Genomic DNA, 19,729 nt, shown 5'->3' on the forward strand with positions numbered 1-19,729 from the left:
TCACTGATAATCATCAAATTTGAAAGAGATGGAATCAAGATTATCATGCAAAGTACGTACCTAAATCCCACTTGCTCCACTTTCTTACTTTCGACAGTACACTATAAAAAAGTTGTTCTATATTTAACCTTTGTAGGTTTGTGTGCTTCAGATATGGCACCACACAATGGTTAAATATAAAACCATGTTACAACACTTGGGCTTCTTTAAGCATTAAAAAGTGAGTTAAGTTCACACAAAGACTTAAATAATAATAATTATTAATATAATAATCATCCTGCAAATACTTTATACTTAATACTTTTTTGACATAATAAATACATTTGTTTGACAAAAATTTTATGTAATTGTTTGCTAAACATTTAATGGAGAGTTTATTTTCTGTGCAGATAGGATGTGGCCTCTTCCAAAAGTGATAAAATGCACCTTCCAGCAACTCAAAAGTTTTATTTCAATGCTGTGTTAATGTAGCTACCAGCAACAACCTGTAGTTTTGCCTTCTTTCAGTTGTGGAGGCCGTAGCCTACGCTGTAGCCTGACGGAGCCTAATGCAGACCACAACAACTGTGATTGGTCCGCTTGATAGCATGGCATTTCTTTGTCCATGTTTCTCAGTAGCTGAACAAGCACAGAAAATTTGCCTTGTTCTGCCTCAGTCGTTTCAATGGACGTACACCATCTCCTCCGATGTCTTCTCTCTTTTCTGCGTTGCAGTAATTTCAGCAAAAGTAACGTGACATAGAAGTCCCAGCGCCAAATAGCAGGGTTTTTTTTCAGTGTAATTGCAGAGTGACTCAGACACAAGTAGCATGAGTTTAATTCAGTATAAAATGACCTTGTTAATAACCTTGAGTTTTCAATGGTAGTCTGTTATAGTTTAATACATCAACTTCCTGGATGCAAAGGTCAAATGTCTCAATTGCAACTAAAGAAACTCTAGATTTATTTTTCATTTTTATGAAGAATTAGAAAACAAAACAAAGTACATTATATAGCTTGTGTTGTTATATATTTTTTACTTGTTACATGTCATATACACAGCATGCTCTCACCCCAACATTCCTGTTATACTATAGCATTGAGTGCACATAGATACATGGGAATAGAAAGTATTTTAGAGAAATGAAAGACAACATATCATTCAGATTAGACTTGGACCATGAAGTGAGGTCCCACAACAAAAGTAACCTGTGATCTGAGGAAGATGAAAAGATTTGTTTGGCTTGTGCAAAGAATACTTTCCATCAATATTAATGGGTGGGCTCATGCAGAGAAATGCCTCGCAGGGTGAATGTGGCCTGTGAGGTCCGGTCAGCTGTGAGTGGAGGTCGATCAGCAGTGACAGCATGAGCGTGGGACTGAAGGAGATGGAGGAGACGTCTGAGGCTGCAGCCAGTAATAAAGGATGGATGCGGGGGTGCAGTGCAGGGGACAGAGGGTTGGAGAGGTACAAGGGCCTTAAGAACATTTTGAATTCCTCCCTTTGACCCAATATAGCCAACTTGTCCTCTGTCAGCACCTATCTCAACTTTTCTTTGCATCTAAGTCACATAAATTGCAATTCACACACAAAATGGTCACAAAATTTGTCTTCTCAAAATGACAAAATGTTGATGACTGATTTGGATTTGCATAACATCTTATTCTTCATTACACTTTTCTCATCTTTATGCATTAGCAACTGCAAGAGGATGCACCAGTGCAAATTAGGAAGGCCTAATGGATTTTTTGTCATACAAAGCAAGCAGCTGTTTAGTGGATGCCTGACTATTTCTTACGCCTTGCTTCACAAATTGTGCAGCTTTATTCCCACATTATAGCAAAGAGCTGCTGGACACCCAGAAGTTCTTCTAGCTCTGTGCCTCTGATTGTCATTCTCCAAACTGTAGAAATAAAGAATTTGGGAATTCTTTTGGAAAAATCTAGTTTGTTTTCCATGATTTTTTCATTTATCCAAAGACTTTTCACAGGACCAGTGAAAGATGTTTCAAGGAGAGCATGCAATCCAGCCTGGAGTTATTTGTTTTTTGCTGTATGTCACCATTGCACTAATTTTTGTAATTAGGAACACTCACAGTGGCACTGAGGCTCATAAACCTTGTGGGAACTGTGTTATTATTGTGGCAGAAGAAAATACTGTGATCACTGAGGACACTGAGGTTATGTTTCTTTTTGTTGTAGGCTATGTACAAAATCCCACCAGATCTATAGGATACTTTAGACCTAACTGTATCTGTTTTTATGCACATTTTCATTTTCAGCAATAAAAAAAAAAAAAATTAGCTAAAATTTAAAAGAAAAAACTATCACAGAAAAACTTTTTATGCTTGGCTGAGGTTGAGAAGTTCAATCAAAGTAAAATGCAACAAAGTTCAATGGAAACAGACTTAGCGAATTATGTTTTCTACTTTTTTTAAAAGCCATTGGAGATTAGACTGACGCTATTTTAATTTAAGGGGGTAAGCGAGGATCCACAAAGCACACCTCCTATGGAGACATTTTGATGCTAACAAGCCATCTCCCGTCGTTAGCATTCCATTGACTGCCATTCATTTTGGCGCCACTTTGAGAGCGAATAACTTTACATCTGAAGCGTTTAAAGACTCTATTTGTCCATTGTTAATTTCTAAAGAAACACAACAATGTATAAACGGATCCATTACCTTGTATCTCACGTTATGACTCCGTAGCAGACATTTTTGTAAAAATAGGCTAACAATTGTGTCATAACCACCCGACTTTCTGTCGCATAGTAGACAAATTACGGTATAGTACAGGAAAAGCTCACAGGCAGTTTCAACTTACATTAGCTGTTTAAATGTAATTACTAATGTTAACTAGCATTTTAGTTAGCAATAATTAGCCTGTGCCTATGTTATTTACTTACATATACCAAAGTCCATTTACAGAAAGCCATTTTACTCCCTATTTAGCCCCATTGTACTGAATTTGGTTGCAGTTCCACCAGAGTTCCACTGGGGGTGATCACGGTCCAGTGCAAAATGAATGGGACTCTATGGAGCTAGACGGCTAAATTTGCCTCTTTCGCCTGATTGTCGTTGAGAAATCTCAGATTTGATTGTAGTTTTTGCAAGTTCAACATGGATTATAGGTCGAAAGTTGAATGAACGAGTACTTGTGTCCTTTCGATTTGTTACAGGTTGAGCCGTTGTTGCTCATAACATGCTAGCATTCTGCTAATGGATGCTGATTGGTCAGTGAAGGACTGATTATGACTAGAAGTCCTGCTTGACGGCATCCGAAGCGGAACCAGAATGTCAGAGTGAATATTTCGGCGTGGTCTTTAAAACATTAGCAAACCTCTTTCTAGCACGTGTATTAACAGGGAGAGCCTAACCTGTCAGCTGTGTTGTCGATGCCTCGAGAGAACAAAGAAAGTGACTCAGAGCTTGCCGTAAAGCAATATCTTCGGCCGTATGGTGTGTATGACGTCATTGACCTTTTAAAAGGCTTTTTAGAACAAAAAAGCCACTTTAAAAAACTCTAACACCCAGCAGTGTATATTTTCTTAGCCTCCCCTTTCAAACGCAACATTAAAATTATATCCTGAGAAAAGTGGAATTTGAGTGGTATAGCTCCATAGAGTCCCATTCATTCTGCACTCGCCTGTGAGCGCCCCCTATATGGAAACAGTAGAACTACAACCAGTTTAGAAGCCGGAAGTATCGAGAGAGTGGAACTTCTTCCCTTATTAGAAATTCTTTGCATATACCTACACTCTCCATCTCTGCAAGATTCGGAATGATTGAGATTTCTCTTGGCACAGCTACCAGAAGACTTACAACTTTCAGACAGGTTGCTCACGTCACATCTCATCAAGCTCAGTTTGATGAGATGTCGCTTTGTCCATTAATTTTACTGTCTGTTTTAATTAGGCTATGTCATCTAGTCATTCATTGTCTTCTTCTGCAGTGGTTTAGGCCTAATAGCACCTGCCTGGAGAATTAGCGCCACCTACTGCTTATCCCGACGAAGTCCTTATATGGAAACAGCACATATATTTTCATTTTCAAAAAAGTCGGTTAAAGTTTGCACTACATTTGGTTGGAAACCTGGTTACTGACACCACCAACGACGAGTCACGGTTACACAAGAATTAGGCCTAATTTTAGGCCCCTTTAACCACGTTAATCGGTGACCAGCAGCCTGACAGCCTTGTTAACAAAGTGCCTCCTGTGACACCGGACCCGCGGTGTGTGTGGACTTGTGAATGAGCGGGGGGGGGCGGTACTGTCAAACAGATGCAGCTCTCCTGCTGGAGGAGCGCACAGAGAAAAAGCGCAGTCCGATGGAGCGGCAGCAGCTTACCTCACACATCTGAACATATATAGGCACACACCTACACACAGCCTCGCTTCATCCACACACAACTTTACATATTTACAAAGGAGTTTTGCAGATATCGAGGAGCCTTTATTAAGAAAACCTCAAAAACTAAAGACAGGATGGATGCCTCACAGCTGTTCCTGGTATTGCTGTTCTACGGATATATGCAAAAAGTAAGTAGGCTATCCTTTACTTTAGCAATATTGTTTCTTTATTTTAAAAGGAAAACTGCCTTTTATGGTTTTTGGCGAAATGTTAGTTGCAGCCTCAGTTCACTAAAGCCAAAAACAATTAGTTAATTAGCCTATAGACATTAAAGCCACTTCCAACACTGTGAGCGCATCAGGGACCAACACGTTTCTCACAGTCTCATTCAATTTAGATGAGTTTAGAAATCCTGATTCAGCTTGTTGTACGGCTGTTTTATGAATTGATTCATATTTATATTTATTGTTTATGACCGACAATACATTTTGCATGATCCAAAATAAAACCTATTTATTTTGCAGTTACTGACAATGTAAAAAGTGTTTAGTCCTTTTATAGTGATATATTAGCCTAGTCATTTTAACCTATTTTGTTCGAGGATGCTCTCAAATCACGGGGTAGCCTACATCTCCTGAGACATCTGATTTTAAGAAATCAGATATTTCATCCCAGAATTGAAATTTTCAGATTACGTTTTTTTTTTCTTCAGGTATGTGTCTGAGTTTAGCCACTTTTACCTGCAGTCTGAAGTCAATCCCTTTATATCAAAGAGTTGTATTTCGCTATATGAGATTATTATGTGATTAACACAGTTATCAATTTTATTGACAATCTAATAATTGGTTGATCAGAATCCTTTTCAATGGGAATAGCTTAAGTACATTTACTGAAGGGAATGCTGTTATATAATGTAATACACACAAACTTAGTATCTGGTGAGTAGCCTACAAATAGCAAATAAGTACTGACATCTCATAAATATTGTTACCTCTCTTCTCCTATGTACAGTAATTTAACTGAACTAAATTCACAATTTTTTTATATAATAATAGGCCTATATATTTATGCTCTTATGCTCTTATTATCTTTCTGGGCTAAGATCTTTGGAGGGAAAGCCTTTGAGCATTGCCACATGGTGATATGTCATCCTGCAGTGCAGTATTGCTGCAGGAAATTTTGTGTGCACACGCAGATGCAGGACATTGAGTTAAAAGTGAAATCATCCATCTGATAGAACGATAAGAAAAACTGTTGGCCTGCTCTAAAGTACCTTGGGATTTTGGTCTTCTCATTAGGCTTGTTAAAACCAAGTGTCATCTACAGTTAGGTCTTATTTTCCAGAAATGTTTTATCTCCATTAGGAAATGTCAGAAGTGCCTTGCTGCTTTTCCTCTCACTGCAAACAACTCCCGACAGGGATTTGAACTTGTTCATCTACTTAAAAAACTGCATATTATCTCTGACAGGTATCAGTGTAATATCAATGATCAAGAATGACAATGATTTTTGTTACACTTTCAGAAATATGTGAGAGAAAATCAAAAGAAAAGTCTGATTCTAAGAAGCTCAAAATTTCACATTATGATACTGTCTGGTTGTGTCTTTGGGTGGATATTAGTCATTTGACACTCAGCATGGCTTCCTTTAATGCCTGTCAATGAAGCTCTTCCAGGCAGAACAGACTGTGAACATCCAAGCGATTGTGTGAAAATGTCTTTCTCCTCACTTCTGACAACTCTCAGATGTCTGGCCCACCCTGAGGCTTTAACAGATCAACCAGATACATCATCTGTTGGCATATTTCAGTGTCTCTTATAGTCAGCAGTCTGGAAAGCATGGAAAGAATGCTAGTGTTGTGCTACTTTCATGTGCTTTGCACTGACCTGGTGGCTGCTTTACAATAACATAATCTGGCACGTTTCATTAATATATAATGAGGAAGCACAGAAAATCCCATAAATGGTTAAAAAGTGCATGTTATTGGCTGGATGTCACCATTATCTGTTTAACACAACGCAGATGGGAGAAGAGGAGGAGTTGAGAGGGTGGGCGAGAATTACTTTTCCTACCTGCCTCTTTCCAAACATGAAACCACATGATAGAAACCAAAAGAAACGTGTTATACCAATAATCATAGATACCTTGATTACCATATAAAGGTATATACAATTTTAGAAATAGGCTTATTCACTTTTTTTTATACCGAGAGTTAGATGAGAAGATAAATAGGCTACCACTGTCTGTAGATACAGCTAGAGCTGGATGATTAGCTTACAGTAGCTTAGTGAAGACTGGAAGCAAAAAGCCAGCCCGGCTCACGCCAAAGTTCAATAAAGAATGGGAAAAGCTGACAGGAAAATGAAAGGAGAAGCTTGTGTCTGTGTGGCAACACAATGCAGAGTAATGTGTTTATTTCCATCCTACACGTCACTGGAGAACAACATCTATTATGCGTGTACCTCTGTACTAGTTTCAAAATAGCAATTTGCTGTTTAAGGTTGCACCATGAAAACCTGAGAAACTGTCTTAGCTAGTAAACATTTTAGTAATATGTTAATCAGTTGCAAGAAAACATTTGTAGCACTGTAAAAACAATCAATTAAACTAAAAGTTAATGTAGCATCACAAGGTGTAACATAACTACCACAAATGAATAAAATAGATTAACCTTAATTGTCAATTGTTTGTAAATATATAGGTATAACTTTGTTTTATTTATTTATTTATGCATACATGGAGAAATATTAATACAGGTTATTCGTGCAGTTTTCCTTTTTACTTTCCATGAAGTTTTGTAATTTGAGGTAATGTGTTATTTTTGTGAAATATTATTTTAATTCCTTATTAAACCGCATTTTATCAGCAAGCTAATGTTAGTTTTGTCCGTTGGTTTAGTCAGCTATATACCTGGCAGTCTCTTGGTGTGTAAACTGTAAATATGTAGTAACAACTCTCTTCGTACCTGTTTTAATTTAGTAACATGTAAATCTCTACTTAAAAAAGTACACTTAGGTTAAAATAAAGGCTAGGTTGGAACTTACAAGGAGTTGCGCACCATGGAAATCACAGTGCCCGGAAATAGTTCCAGCACATATCCTTGTCTGTTTGTGCACAGATTAAACAAACAAGATATAACCCGTCAGCTTTATAGGTGCTGGTATGCATATTTTTTTTTAAACATTGAACAGAGCCAGGTCTTTATGCTAAATTAAGCTAATTGACTTCCAGATCGAGCTTCATAGTTAACTTTGGAGTGGTATTAATGTTATCATCTAACTCTTGGCAAAGAACTAATAAGTGTATTTCCCAGAACTATTTCTTTAAGACATTTGGAACATGTTGTTATCAGCAATTATAGCAATTTACTCAGTTTACTCAATATTACACACTTGTATTTCCTGTCTTTTTTGTTTGTTTGGCTGGAAAAGTGTTTAATCTTTAAATCATGTCCAATGCACACACTTAGCTTACTGGCTATCGAACCTTATGTGAAACTCCATGAGACTGAAGAGGTACACGCAAGCTGTTGCTCTCCAGTGAGCTTCTCCTTTCATTTTCCTGCCAGGTCTTCTCGTTTTTTATTTGATTGTATCTTGCACTCAAACAAAGCAAGACTGCCGGCCGTTTGAAATGACAACAATCACAAAAAACTTGAAGCAACAAGCTTGGTAGCCCTTGTGGTGAGCTCTGTGCTAACAAACTGGCTGGCAGTTATTCATGTGATGTTTTGCTCAGGGAGACATTGTGTGTGTGTGTGTGTGTGTGTGTGTGTGTGTGTGTGTGTGTGTGTGTGTGTGTGTGTGTGTGTGTCCCTAAGGCTTTGCAGAGGTCTACTTATCATCTGCATAGTTTGGGATTGACATTTTGATTCATTGCCCACTAGAGCAATATTCATGGCTGTCCAAAGTGTAGATATTATAGGTAAGTTTTCAGCATCTCTAACTGGCGGGCACTTAATATTATCATCAACATTTTGAGCTCATGCATAAATCACTGGGACAGGACCTTCCTCCTCGTCTCTTGTCTCTTCGTACATAAATAACCCACATTCTCCCACATATCACATACTCTGAACTCTGATTATTTTGTTATCATTGGTTTCATTCTTTGTGGCTCTATTCACAATATACAGGCTTATACCTAATAAACTATGTCCATGCAATGAAGAGAGTTTGATCCCAGCAGCCTACAATTCAAGTCCATGCGCACATTCCAGTATCATGTCTATTTCCCGGGCCTCTGATGAGGGACTTTGTTCAAGTTTTTCTACTGTTTATGCTGCATTAATAGTTTTTGGGAAACTTTAGGTTTCCTGCCACTAGTTTCCTTTTCCCAAAAGCCAGAAGAATCAAAAACAACGCCCCACTTTCATATCAAATTAATCATTTACTTTTCAACCTTTTTTGTAAAAACATTCAAATATACAACATTTCAGACATGTAGGCTACTCAACATAATGATACAGAGAAACAAAGCCCTGACTTCAAATAAATATAAAAAAATTATATATAGCCTGCCTATATAGCTAGGCTAACTAAATAAAAAAACTTAAAATGGGGGTAAATATCCTGTTAGATAAATACACTTCAATAATACAAAGTTATAATAAGAGACAACAAAGCATACATTATTCTTACTTAAAATGTCATACAGTTCATCAATTATATTATTTACACCTGTGCTTTTCCTACTGTGACGCGCCAAAAAGGTTGCGTTCTTGTTTCTGGCCATTACGGGGCAGGGCAACAAGCTGGAAGTTGATGTTGCTAACATGATAGCAAACAATTGCTTATTTTCACATCCAGTAGACATGGAAAAACATAAGCATTTATTTGGAGTCGTGTTTCCGGCCATCCAAAGCAGAACCAGAATGTCAGAGTGAATATTTCAGCGTGGTCTTTAAAACATTAGCAAACCTCTTTCTAGCACGTGTATTAACAGGGAGAGCGTAACCTGTCAGCTGTGTTGTCGATGCGAGAGAACAAAGGAAGCGACTCAGAGCTTGCCGTAAAGCAGTATCTCTGGCCGTATACAGGTGCTGGTCATATAATTAGAATATCATGAAAAAGTTGATTTATTTCAGTAGTTCCATTCAAAAAGTGAAACTTGTATAATGTATACATTCATTCCACACATACTGATATATTTCAAGTGTTTATTTCTTTTACTTTTGATGATTATAACTGACAACTAATGAAAACCCCAAATTCAGTATCTCAGAAAATTAGAATATTGTGACAAGGTTCAATATTGAAGACACCTGGTGCCACACTCTAATCAGCTAATTAACTCAAAACACCTGCAAAGGCCTTTAAATGGTCTCTCAGTCTAGTTCTGGAGGCTACACAATCATGGGGAAGACTGCTGACTTGACAGCTGTCCAAAAGACGACCATTGACACCTTGCACAAGGAGGGCAAGACACAAAAGGTCATTGCTAAAGCTGGCTGTTCACAGAGCTCTGTGTCCAAGCACATTAATAGAGAGGCGAAGGGAAGGAAAAGATGTGGTAGAAAAAAGTGTACAAGCAATAGGGATAACTGCACCCTGGAGAGGATTGTGGAACAAAACCCAATCAAAAATGTGGGGGAGAGTCACAAAAAGTGGACTGCAGCTGGAGTCAGTGCTTCAAGAACCACCACGCACAGACGTATGCAAGACATGGGTTTCAGCTGTCGCATTCCTTGTGTCAAGCCACTCCTGAACAAGACACAGCGTCAGAAGCATCTCGCCTGGGCTAAAGACAAAAAGGACTGGACTGCTGCTGAGTGGTCCAAAGTTATGTTCTCTGATGAAAGTACATTTTGCATTTCCTTTGGAAATCAAGGTCCCCGAGTCTGGAGGAAGAGAGGAGAGGCACAGAATCAACGTTGCTTGAAGTCCAGTGTAAAGTTTCCACAGTCAGTGATGGTTTGGGGTGCCATGTCATCTGCTGGTGTTGGTCCACTGTGTTTTCTGAGGTCAAGGGTCAACGCAGCCGTCTACCAGGAAGTTTTAGAGCACTTCATGCTTCCTGCTGCTGACCAACTTTATGGAGATGCAGATTTCATTTTCCAACAGGACTTGGCACCTGCACACAGTGCCAAAGCTACCAGTACCTGGTTTAAGGACCATGGTATCCCTGTTCTTAATTGGCCAACAAACTCGCCTGACCTTAACCCTATAGAAAATCTATGGGGTATTGTGAAGAGGAAGATGCGACGCGCCAGACCAACAATGCAGAAGAGCTGAAGGCCACTATCAGAGCAACCTGGGCTCTCATAACACCTGAGCAGTGCCACAGACTGATCAACTCCATGCCACGCTGCAGTAATTCAGGCAAAAGCAGCCCCAACTAAGTATTGAGTGCTGTACATGCTCATACTTTTCAGTTGGCCAACATTTCTAAAAATCCTTTTTTTGTATTGGTCTTAAGTAATATTCTAATTTTCAGAGATACTGAATTTGGGATTTTCATTAGTTGTCAGTTATAATCATCACAATTAAAAGCAATGAACATTTGAAATATATCACTCTGTGTGATGAATGAATATAATATACAAATTTCACTTTTTGAATGGAATTACAGACATAAATCAACTTTTTCATGATATTCTAATTATATGACCAGCACCTGTATGTGTATGATGTCACTGACATTTTAAAAGGCTTTTTAGAACAAAAAAGGCACTTTAAAATAATCTTAACACCCAGCAGTGTGCATTTTCTTAGCCTCCCCTTTCAAATGCAACATTCAAATTACTAGACAAAAAATTATATCCTGAGAAAAGATTTTGAGGGGTATAGCTCCATAGAGTCCCATTCATTCTGCACTGGCCTGTGAGCGCCCCCTATATGGAACTCTGGTGGAACTGCAGCCAGTTCAGAAGCCGGAAGTAACGAGGGAGTGGAACTTCTTCCCATATTAGAAATTCTTTGCTACTACTAAACCTAGAGAAAGGCAGAGTTTGCTTTGGATCTTGTTTACATCTTATAGGCTACTTTGTAGAGCATCTCTAAATTGGACTGAAATGGTTATAGTTATGAGGCAACATGAACACGTTACCCATGAGACCTGTTATTTTTTTCTAATTAATCATAGGCTACTTAAATAATGTAACTTTTTGATATAAGGATTGCAGTGCTGACACTGTTCACAGATAAAACACTGATAGACCAGGTTGTACAAGTTGTAGAATATTATATTTTCTCTGTGATCACAAAGTATTACCTTCCCCTATGAGGGGCTTTTGGACTCAAATCCCCTATTGAGTGCTCGGTTGTTACGTTGGCCGACAATCAATTTCATGTGTATCAAAAATAAGGTTACCAAAGGGTCTGACCAACATGAGAGTTCCTCCTCCGTCCATGTTGCTCTGCACAAATAATGCCTCCCGGCCAGTGCTGCTGCTATTTACTTCAGGATATGTTGGATTTTCTACTGTAATCTGTTGCAGGCAAAGACTCCTGTGAGCAAAGTTCTGCGGATTGTGATAGTGTCAGGACGACCTCGAGAGAGAGAGAGAGAGAGAGAGAGAGAGAGAGGCTCAAAAATGTTGTGTGGAGAAGTGATAACATGGAGGTATAGTGTTTTGCTTTTATTTTTTCCATGATGTTTACAGGTCACTGTTGCCCTTGATGCAATCTTGCTGTAATGCCTACAAGTCAACAGTAGCTCATTAGCTGTGGTTCATAAATGTAGCTACAGCAGTGTGTTAGAAAGTCAGTCACCTTTACCTTAAGCCAAATCTGTGTAGGATTTAAAGGTCACCTCCAGACATGTTTTAGGGACATAGCTAATTTATTGTCAGCCAGTAGAGGAAATTTGTTTCCACAGTCAAGGACACGCATGCCAACAATTAAGGAACATCAATCACAAAAAACATAGCCACAAGGAAGACAATATAGTCACAAGAACATGAGCATTGATTGGATTATTGCCACTGTTTGTTGAGGGAGGTGATGGCAGAGGGCACAAAGCTTTTACTGTAGCATGTGTTTTTTTTACAGATCAGAGATCTGTATCTGCAGCGTGAGTTCAGGGGGTGCCTGGGGTTGTGTGCTATGGTGAGTGCTTTGCGTGTGATGGCTGAGTCAATGAGGGCCCGGAGGTTTGGAGTGACAGTAAGTACGGTGAAGTAGCATGTGAAACAGTAAAGGAGGATGGGTTCGATGATGCTCCTGTACAGGAGGAGCAGAAGGTGGGGTGGGACTGAGAGTGCCCTGAGTTTCTGGATGGCGGAGAGCCTCTGTTGGCACCCTTTGTGGATGTAGATAATGTGAACATATTCAAGACTCTGCTAATAACTTGTCTGATGTGGTTTTACACAGAAAAAGTTCAATTACATAGTTAGAAATTCTTAAAATTAGCCTATATCTTCATCTTTAAAAATTTAACTTTAAACTTGAGTTTAAGTTAAGCAGAGAAAAACAGTCTTCTAGTATCAAACTCTGCACGTGTCACAATCTGCGAACTCCAAACCATTTCCCACCTGTTCACCAAATGCACCTTGACTTTTCCACCTGTCCCAACCACTCCTTCCTGCCCTGCAATTAACCCCTTTCCGTCATCAGCCTTGCAGTTGCCAGACTTTCCCCTGCTCCCCTGCTCCCTATTTCCCTCAGTCCAGTTGTATACTGGTTCATTCACCCTTGTACTTTGTCAGTACATCAAAGTTGCTATGCTACATTGTTTTTTTTTCATGCTTCTGTGTTTTTTTTGGTGTTTTTTTTAACACAAACGAAAACAAATTAAATTTGAATTCTACACATTCTCCTGTTGGAATTGGGTGTCTGAAGTATTGCTGCATCATCAGTTCCTTGCAGAAATCCTATTTTGTGTTGATGTGTTTGTGTGCTCTTAAATATTCCTGCAGATATCACAAAGCACAGCAAGCATGGTAAATAGTGTACTTACTCCTTGTAAATGATGAACAAAGCGTCACACTATTATGCATATGCTCAACAGGGCTGTGAGGTGTCCTTTTTCATTAATGCCGATTCGGTGTGTTTGTCATGTCTCTGGTGATATTGGCTGCTGCTTACAACAGTGTCAAGTGTACTGGAGCTCAACCCTGGACTGAATAGGGCATTTGTGGATGATTGATGAGGATAATTTCATGTTTGACTGGACCTGGGTGGTGGAGGCTCATGAAACTTTATATAAAGACATCTATAAGGACCATTAGCATAACATGAGTTGTAGAATTGTTAATATACAATTAGCTTTTTGGCTGCATCGGTTTTCTCACCGTGACCTTTATTGCCTTGAGTCTTTTATTCATTGTAGCTTTGGTAGGAGGGTGAAGCTCTTCCCCGGGAGTTCATGAATACACTCTCTCTTCATCTCCACTGACCTTCTCAAGCTCCTTGCTGCTCGTCTTACACATTTTCATTGACCTACCGGCTCTCCGCCAATGGCTGTCAGCCCGCATTTTTTCAGCCTTTGTTGACACAGATGAACAATCGCAGTAGATTACTCAGTGGCTCTCTTCTCCACTTCCTAATCCATTTCCATGATAGCATCTATTTGCCAGGCAAGAGGGATTTCAGACATAGAGAACATTTCTGTGTATTATTAGCTGGGGGTTCATTCTAATAGGAAAACATGGCATGAAAGGCCATAGCTGCAGGAAAGTGATTAAGGGAAATGTTAACAAAAATATTTACTAGCGCATATTCACTAAAATGTAACCTGTCTGCGGGCCTCAGCCTCACTGAATATGAATTCTTTCAGTGCCTAATTGCAGTTTGATGGAAGGATGTTCGATTCTTGACACCTAAATGTGCTTTCTGCTTCTTCCACAGGTGTTGTCGCTGCAGATGTGCGACGTGGTGAACGAGATTGAGCTGGAGAAAGAGCGCTGTGAGAATAGCACCTTTGGGAACGTCACTTCAGGTCATTCTCGAAAACACATTTTCCTCTCTCTCTGTTTAGGGTGGGCAGGAGGCTATTTAGAGTAAATGGGATACAGCATGAGTAAATAGTGAGGTAAGGTAATACAGTGTGGGAGTTTATAGATGAAGCACTATTATAGCAGGGTTTCCAGAGTGTTTGCAGAGACGTTGTGAAATGATGCTGACTTCACCGATGACTACTCTTATAATCACGTCTCTGTTCAAAGTAATCCAGTGATAGATGTCTATGTCTACAGTATACATCCATAAACCAGGAACTAATTCTGCATACTTTCAATGGTGCCAATTTGCCAAAATGTAAACACATAAAAAGAAAAGAGGGGCTCAACTTGTAGTCCATAGCTAACTAACTTGACTAACTTACTTCTTGGCAACATTATTTTTTCTGTTTACATTACCCAAATCATTGTGGGGTCATAGTTCCAAAACTAAAAGCGTGATTATCCCCCAAATTGAAGTAAGACAAAGAATGATGAGCCCTATCATGAATTTGATGATCATGAACATACGAGTAGACATGTGGTATTGGGGTGCAATAAATTGAGGTTTTGGACCCTTATGAATCAACATTTTGCATCATCACTGACAGGTGTAGTGTCACACATTTTCATATGTATGAAATGTGGAGTATTGCATTGTGGGCTTGAGTCTTGCACATGCATGGACACTACTTTTCTATTCCCAACCTGCAGCCTGAATGGAGGTCAAATCAGCCAGAAAAATTAAAACACCTTGTGTAACTGTGCAGGGCCATTAAAGGGAAGGATGTTAGAGACGCACATGACGTTACAAGGTTATAGCATAATAATAACCTTGAATTAAGTTATGATGGGATTTCTACCCAATTCTGCCACTCATGGTAACACATACTTAATGGTGTCATGGTGATTGAAGTGACAGTTAAACACCCACTGGCTCACCCACTGTGTCCGACCTCTACTCTGAATGAACATGCCTCAGTAATACAGCCATCTGTATTAACTTGCTATTTTCATTTGGTTTCATTTAAAGTGCCCATATTATGAAAAAAACACTTTTTCTGGGATTTGGGGAGTTATTTTGTGTCTCTGTTGCTTCCACACGCATACAAACTTTGAAAAAAATCCATCCATGCTGTTTTGAGTGAGATACAGTTTCTGAATGTGTCCTGCCTTCAGTCTCCGGGTGGGCTGTTCAAAATCGGCACGGCTTGTGACGTCACAAGCCGAAACGATCTGGCTAACCGCAAATGTTAGCTCGTAGCCTTAGCATGCTAACGCTAATGCTAACGCTAGCATGCTACCTCGTTCTCAATAGCAAACCACTGCTACAACACACACAAGTTCACCATAATCTACGAAAGAACTACTTACATGTGCGCCCTCATTTAGAAGTCTCCCAGCTAATCCTGCCTTGTAACTGACCGAAGTTGGAGAAACGGCCTTTCTTTTACTGTCTATGGAGCTAGCTAGCTGACATGATCTACATCTGAGCTACTGCCCATGTGCAAGTGCAATCAAAGATAGTACAGAAGAAGAAGAAGAAAAGAGGTCTCACTCTGTAGCTAAAACAGAGACCAGGTGAAAAGACGATCTGTAGCAGTGAGAGAGAGCTGTGCAGTACAACAAAAATATGGTGTTTTTTGAAAATTAAACCATGTAAACCTATTCTGGTACAACCTTAAAATAATTATGAACCTGAAAATGAGCATAATGTGGGCGCTTTAAATAAAAATCACCACACATTAAGTGAATATACACAAACTCTGTGCGTGGAAACAGCTCTCCTCCTTATCTCTGCAGTGTCCTTCATTTTCATTTTTCTACTTCACTATCTGCTTCCTCAACAGGAAGGTAGTGCAAGCTGCTCTCACAGGTCACATCCCTAATAAATGAATTAGTGTGTACATTTGTGAGAAACCATACGTTCACAGCCTGTGGTTATGCAACATATTAAGATTGTCCAGCTATTGCTTGGCTTTCTTGAAACGGAACAGGCATAAAAATTTATATTTCATGACATTTTGTTTCTTCTGGTGTCCAGCGTTAATGTAGCGCTACACACACGAATAACATGAATAAAATGGAGATAGATAGATAAATATACATACATACACACGGGAAAAGTAACTACATGTACATACTGTGAATCGTTTTTTTAATCGAGAATTGTTTTTTAATCGAACCATAATTGAATTGTGACATTTTCTGAATCGTACACCCCTACTGTCTCAGAAATGGTTAATCACTTGTGTTTTTGTTATTTCAATCTCTTTCCTGTGCTGTGACTTTATTTTAAATATAGAAACGATTTCAAAGAAACTGGTGTGTGATTGTACAAAAAATGTCCTCCTGATGTATGACCTTTTTTTTTTTTTCTTTCTCCATCCTAGTATGACGTTTGTTCGTGCCTCAGTATACAAATGTCAGAGGAGACAAAACTACCACTGGTGGTGCAGGTTTCACTTTTTTAGCCAAATGCTAGTGGAATCCATAGGAAGTGAGGTTAAAGGGGTGATAGAATGATTATATAGGGTATTTCACACTGTTCCCTTCAATCCTATGGGTAAAGATCGCGGCTAGTTAGCTACACTTTCGGCCTAGGTTAGGTCTTACAAAGCTAACACTTGTGTCCGATTTCAATTGAATGCATTTTTGTGAATATGAGGGGTTTCGTTAGCTGCTAGTGTCCCTTCAATCCTATAGGTAAAGATTGTGGCTAGTTAGCTACACTTTCGGCATAACTAGAGTATATTTACAGTTTGAATTTTGTCACAGCATGTATATCACAGCTACCCTAAGGCTTTACAAAGCTTAGCTAACACTTTTATCAGATTTCCATTTAATGCATTTTTGTGAATTTCAGAGGTCTAGGAGGAGGCTAGCTAGCTCTGATTAATAGAGCTCCATTCAGCCGCGGGCTCTATCAATGAGACTCGTGGACAAGAGGCGTTTAATTCCCCGATCGTTTGTTTAAATAACTCAACACACATATCCATTATAAGATTACCCTGGAACCTGTGGTAAGAGATTGCGGGCGTAACAAGCTCGCTGACCGCGCTCTCACTCACACACACCGGCCATTTAGCAGGAAGAGGGAAGCTGCAGGCCCTGGAGCTCTGTCAGGGCAGCGGTGTTTGGTAGTCCACTAACCCAGAAACGGTGACTTTGTGCGGGTATGGAACACCGTGGGCTGCCGGCCGTGACGGAGCTCCATGTAGCTCACAGCAGGCCGGGGTCTGTGAAGGAATACAGGCCGGGCGGCGAGGAAGCAACCCAGGCAGCACAGGCCGCTGAACTCCGACACACAGTTGGACAAAATTTGCAATTAGCCATACATTTTTCGCAAAACGGCCCATATTTGACTTCTACATAGTTGATTTCTCCCAGGAAAAAGTCTCAGAAGTGAATTTTGTGGTAAAATAGCAGATGAACAATGTATACAATTTCTGAGATCTGCGCGACCTATTCAGAAGACTACCTGATCTCAGATCAGTGGTGTAAATGTTGGAGCGTGACAAAGATAGAGACTAGAGCCAAATAAGGAGGAGCCACCGAGTTGACGTCAACTCGGTGGTTTGTTGAGATTTGCCCGTTTTTCAGAGGCAGTTTCAAATTGTGAGATTTGCAGAGGAAAGAGGTGTCAATGGGATTTTGAGGTTCTATGTACGTCCTATTTACCCACCAAACGTAAAATCGGTTTTGCATTCTATCACCCCTTTAAGAATTAAGGAGACTGAAAGCTTTGCCAAAATAAGATTTAAAGAGTAACTACACACACAACTTTTGTGAGCTATTTAAAAAATAATTGAATGGATGGAAATACACAACAGTCACAAAAAAACAGTAGTTCCTTTTAAAAGTGCAGGATATTTTGGATTTAATTTTGAGTTTGACCGGTTGTTTACAACCAGCCTTTGGATTTAAAGCAGATGGACGTAAACCTAAGATTGGTTTGTGTTTATTTGTTAAAATGTTGTGCAATATTTAAAGAACACAATTGTATTTGATTAAATTGAAGAATTAAAATGCATAAACTCAGACTTTTGTACCAAATTATACAACATAAACCAACGTCTCTATGATAATCTTTCTGTCTCTGAATATTAAAATAAAAATGCTGCTGTGTGTCCGGGCAATTTTTACATTAATCTTGATCGCTATAAATATGTGAGGAAGGCGGGGAGACAATTTCATTTTGTCATTGTGACCTGCATGTGTGTGTTTGTCTGTCACAATATGAGTGATGCCATGTTAATGGTGTTGTCTCCTGCTGGCAGGTTGTCAAGGCATGTGGGATATCATCGCCTGTTGGCCTTCAGCCAGAATCGGAGAGGTGGTTACAATAACCTGCCCCAATTACTTCAGTTACTTCAGCGACGAGCACAAAGGTAAACACATCTTCCTTCACTTAATGGATATACAACATGCATAAAGAATATTTTCTCTGTATGTTTAGTTTTTATCATCATTTATTTATCAAACCTGGAAAATGTTGTAAAATCGGTACGGTATCGAAAATCGAAAACGGTAGTAAAATCATTTCAAACTTAGATTTTTAGCTTGAACAAGAAAATGACATTGTTCCTAATATGAATATCTGTAATTAAATAATGCTGTGTTAGTGGAGTAATTTATTTTGAGGCAAACAAGCCTATAGGTGCCAAAACTGGACCATTTTGATATTTTCATGCTCATATGCTCAGGGCTGGCCAACACATTTATATATTTTCAATTATTCCCTCTTTTTATAGCTGTGATTATTTTGATATTTATTAAAAATACATTTTCATACAGTCAAGCCTTTGGGTAGATACCGAAGATTTAATGTGTTGCTTGCAAGCAAATGGGCATTTTAAAGTCATCAAACTGGTGGTTTTTCCGTCACCTCCTGTGGACATCTGAAAATTATTAGAATCCCCGCAGAAAGCCCAGAGCGAACAATATTAATTTATGAGCCTCATAAAGGGCATCATTACATCATTGGTATTCACAAGAATAATCTGTAAAATTCTCTACCGGTGCTTTAAACAGCAGCACTTTACCGGCAATGCACATGTTTCCAGAATATATTGAGCCTATGAACTAGTGTGGTGCATTAAAAAAATATATATTTCAGATAGATATTGGGAGTTCTCCAGCTACCTCAACCCCAGGATAACAGTTCATCTAGGTTACTGTAAACAGTATGTAGCGTTTACATGAGACAGATTAAAAAATGTGCATGTAAACTCAGTCACAGATTACAGTCAGGGTCTAAGAAAACAAAGAGGAATCCAGCTCATCCTTTAACCTTTATTTTGAAACAAGCACAGGCAAATAGGATGGAGGAATAGAGATGATTCACTTACCTAAGATAAGAAGGAGAAACATTAGAAAAATGTTGTTTTGTTGAATCACCTTTTGTCTCTCTAGAAGGAGTCTTGCTCTCCAGCTCTCTACTTCATTAACGGGGTTCTATTTTCTTCCTGCCCCACTTTTAGATGACCAAAAATCGTTTCATTTTGTTAATGGTCCTAC

General features: G+C 39.1%; 1 protein-coding gene across 2 annotated transcripts in view; it reads left to right on the plus strand.

Moving 5' to 3' along the window:
- Positions 1–4,315: 4,315 nt before the first annotated feature.
- The window catches only part of vipr1b (vasoactive intestinal peptide receptor 1b), a 49,319-nt gene continuing 33,905 nt past the window's right edge, over positions 4,316–19,729 (plus strand). For both annotated transcript variants that reach the window (XR_013503845.1, XM_078280991.1), the window contains exons 1-3: positions 4,316–4,520; positions 14,121–14,211; positions 18,490–18,600. Coding sequence is in view for 1 of the 2 variants with exons in the window: in XM_078280991.1 (XP_078137117.1) it covers positions 4,467–4,520; positions 14,121–14,211; positions 18,490–18,600 (256 nt within the window). In the remaining variant the exon portion in view is untranslated. The remainder of the gene's footprint in view (positions 4,521–14,120; positions 14,212–18,489; positions 18,601–19,729) is intronic.

The sequence above is a fragment of the Sander vitreus genome, chromosome 22 (assembly GCF_031162955.1).
Source record: "Sander vitreus isolate 19-12246 chromosome 22, sanVit1, whole genome shotgun sequence".
In the NCBI taxonomy this organism is placed as follows: Eukaryota; Metazoa; Chordata; class Actinopteri; order Perciformes; family Percidae; genus Sander; species Sander vitreus.